Source organism: Malurus melanocephalus, unplaced genomic scaffold (assembly GCF_030028575.1).
Source record: "Malurus melanocephalus ecotype Western Australia unplaced genomic scaffold, MMel_1.1 scaffold_59, whole genome shotgun sequence".
Taxonomy (NCBI): domain Eukaryota; kingdom Metazoa; phylum Chordata; class Aves; order Passeriformes; family Maluridae; genus Malurus; species Malurus melanocephalus.
The window spans coordinates 1,144,451-1,146,706 of record NW_026623291.1 but is presented as its reverse complement, the minus strand read 5'-3'; the positions used below and the strand labels follow the sequence as shown (position 1 = coordinate 1,146,706).

Here is a 2,256-nt window from a genome sequence, read left to right as displayed (position 1 = left end):
CAGCCCAGGGACCRGGGCACTGCCCAGACCCTCACTGCACCCCCAGGCCGGGCCCTGCAGGGACACTGGGCCCCCGCTGTCCTGCCTGTCCCCCCCAAAGCTGGTGAGTGCCCRGCAGGGGCGAGCGGAGCCGCTTGGCCCCCCAGACTGTACTGCCTCTCTGACCATGGCTGCCCTGGAGCTGAGAAGTGCTGCCAGCTCGGGAAGGTCAGGACCTGCCTCCTGCCCACCACAGGTACCGCTGCTCGCGCCGAGGGATGCCAGGGCAGGGATCGGGCAATGGGTGGATGTGGGCTGCTGCCTGTGCTGGTGCCCCTGGAGCAAGCCCTGCTCCCTGGGACACKGCTGCATGGAACATCTCCTCTGCAGAGAGCCCAGGATACTGCCCCCGTGCTGGCAGTGCCATCGGGCCACACTGTGGGATGAGATGTCACAATGACACCGCATGCCGCTCTGGGGAGAAGTGCTGCCCCCGCGGCTGCTGCACCCGCTGCSTGCTTGCTGAGCCAGGTGAGGTGTCCTGGGGATCCCCACCCCGGGCCGAGGATGGGGTCCACAGYCCCCATTGCGCTGTAGGGGAGCCATGGGCAGGGCCAGGCTGGCTGCATGCTGAGCCCTGAGCCTTCCCTCCAGCCAAGCCCGGGTTCTGCCCACGGAAGCGTGCCCACGGGAGCGCTGCTGCCTGCCCCAACCGCTGCACCGATGACCGGGACTGCCCTGGGGAACACAAGTGCTGCTTCTCTGGCTGTGGGCTGGCCTGCACCCCTCCGGACACAGGTACAGCCCTGCCAGCCCTCCCCCATCCCCTTTCAGCCCACCACTGCGTCAGTGCTAGCCCAGCTCCCCGAGGCAGAGCCCAGCGTGTGCCCGGCCGTGCTGCTGGACAAGCCACAGCAGCTGTGCCCGGCCAAGTGTGCAGCTGGTGGCATCCATCCAGGCCCCGGGAGTGTGTGCTGCTGGCTGCCACACGCCTGCCCTGGGCACAGCCCAGCCCTCATGAGCCCCTTGCCAAGACCTGGCCCTCAGGCTGCTGTGGGAAGGGATCCCYGTGCCCAGCTCCTCTGGAATGGGTGGGAGATGGCCCCGAGTGGGTGAAAGGCTGAATCCCCWCCTGAACCCCCTCCTGCATCCCCGTCAGACTATGTGCTGCTGCTACCAGAGCATGGGCTGTCCCTTGCCACTCCAGCTGCCAGCTGGCGTGCCATATTGAGCTGTGACTGGTCTCACTGGGTCAGACTGGTGTGGGTGTGAGGCTGCTGGCTGAGGCCATCGTGGTGCTCTGGGAAGGAAGATGGAAGCGCAGGACAGGGACAGGGTGGGGACAGAGTCCCGGCACAGCCACACTCCTCACTGTCACCAGAGAGCCACCGTGCCATGGCGAAGCCCGGCATGTGCCCCGTGGTGCTGCGGGGCTCCTTGGGGCCCTGCTTGGAGCTGTGTGACACCGACCRTGACTGCCTTGGACACGACAAGTGCTGCACCACCGGCTGTGGCCACATCTGCAAAGYACCCAGCAACGGTAAACCATCGACACCCTGTGGGACCATGACCCTGTCCCCYTCCCTACCCTGTCCCCGTGACCCTCCCGCGGGCAGTAGGAAGCTGGGACTGAGCTGCTGTCCAATGGGGCAGGAACTGGGTGAGGACAGGGCAGGTTCCCCACCCTGGAGGGGTGCCCTGAACCCCTCACCCCTTCCTCTCTCTGCATGTGTCAGCGGGGCCAGGTCTCTGTCCTCCTGAAGCAGAGGGTGGTCAGGCAGCCGAGTGCCTCCTCCTGTGTCTGTGGGACAAGGATTGTTCCCTTGGCCACAAGTTGGGTCTGCATCCCCCCCTGTGGGGTATGGCCCCCCCCACAGCCTGCTGGTCCAGCCTGGAGGGGATTGAGGAGGGCCCCATGTGGGAGCACCACAGGGCCCCCCATCCCTCACAGGGGGAGCACCCACCCTCACTGACCACCTCACCTGCCTCTTCCAGGCACAGCCTAGCCCTGGCCAGGAAGGGCTGCACCAGGAGCTGCCATTTCGGGGTCATCCCTCACCCCACTGCCATCGCACCTGTGGGGTGAGCAGAGGTGCTGCTGCCCCCACACCTCTCCCTGCGCTGGCCCCTCTGCACTGGCAGGATGGCACCAGCATTTCCTCAGCTGCTTCTGCTCAGGGTCCCTGGCAGCCCCAGCCATGCCCTTAAGGGCTGCACACTGCCTGCATGACCCCATGGCTGAGATTCCTGACAGCCCTGCATGAGGCAAACCCTGCA

At 66.4% G+C, this 2,256-nt stretch overlaps 1 protein-coding gene across 1 annotated transcript; it reads left to right on the top strand.

Annotated features, from left to right (window-relative positions):
* Positions 1-422: 422 nt before the first annotated feature.
* Positions 423-1,985, top strand: LOC130573447 (WAP four-disulfide core domain protein 3-like). The gene is made up of 4 exons (XM_057365882.1): positions 423-510; positions 634-777; positions 1,361-1,594; positions 1,975-1,985. Exons 1-4 carry the CDS (start codon positions 423-425, stop codon positions 1,983-1,985), a joined length of 477 nt encoding a protein of 158 aa, XP_057221865.1.
* The last annotated feature ends 271 nt before the right edge of the window (positions 1,986-2,256 follow it).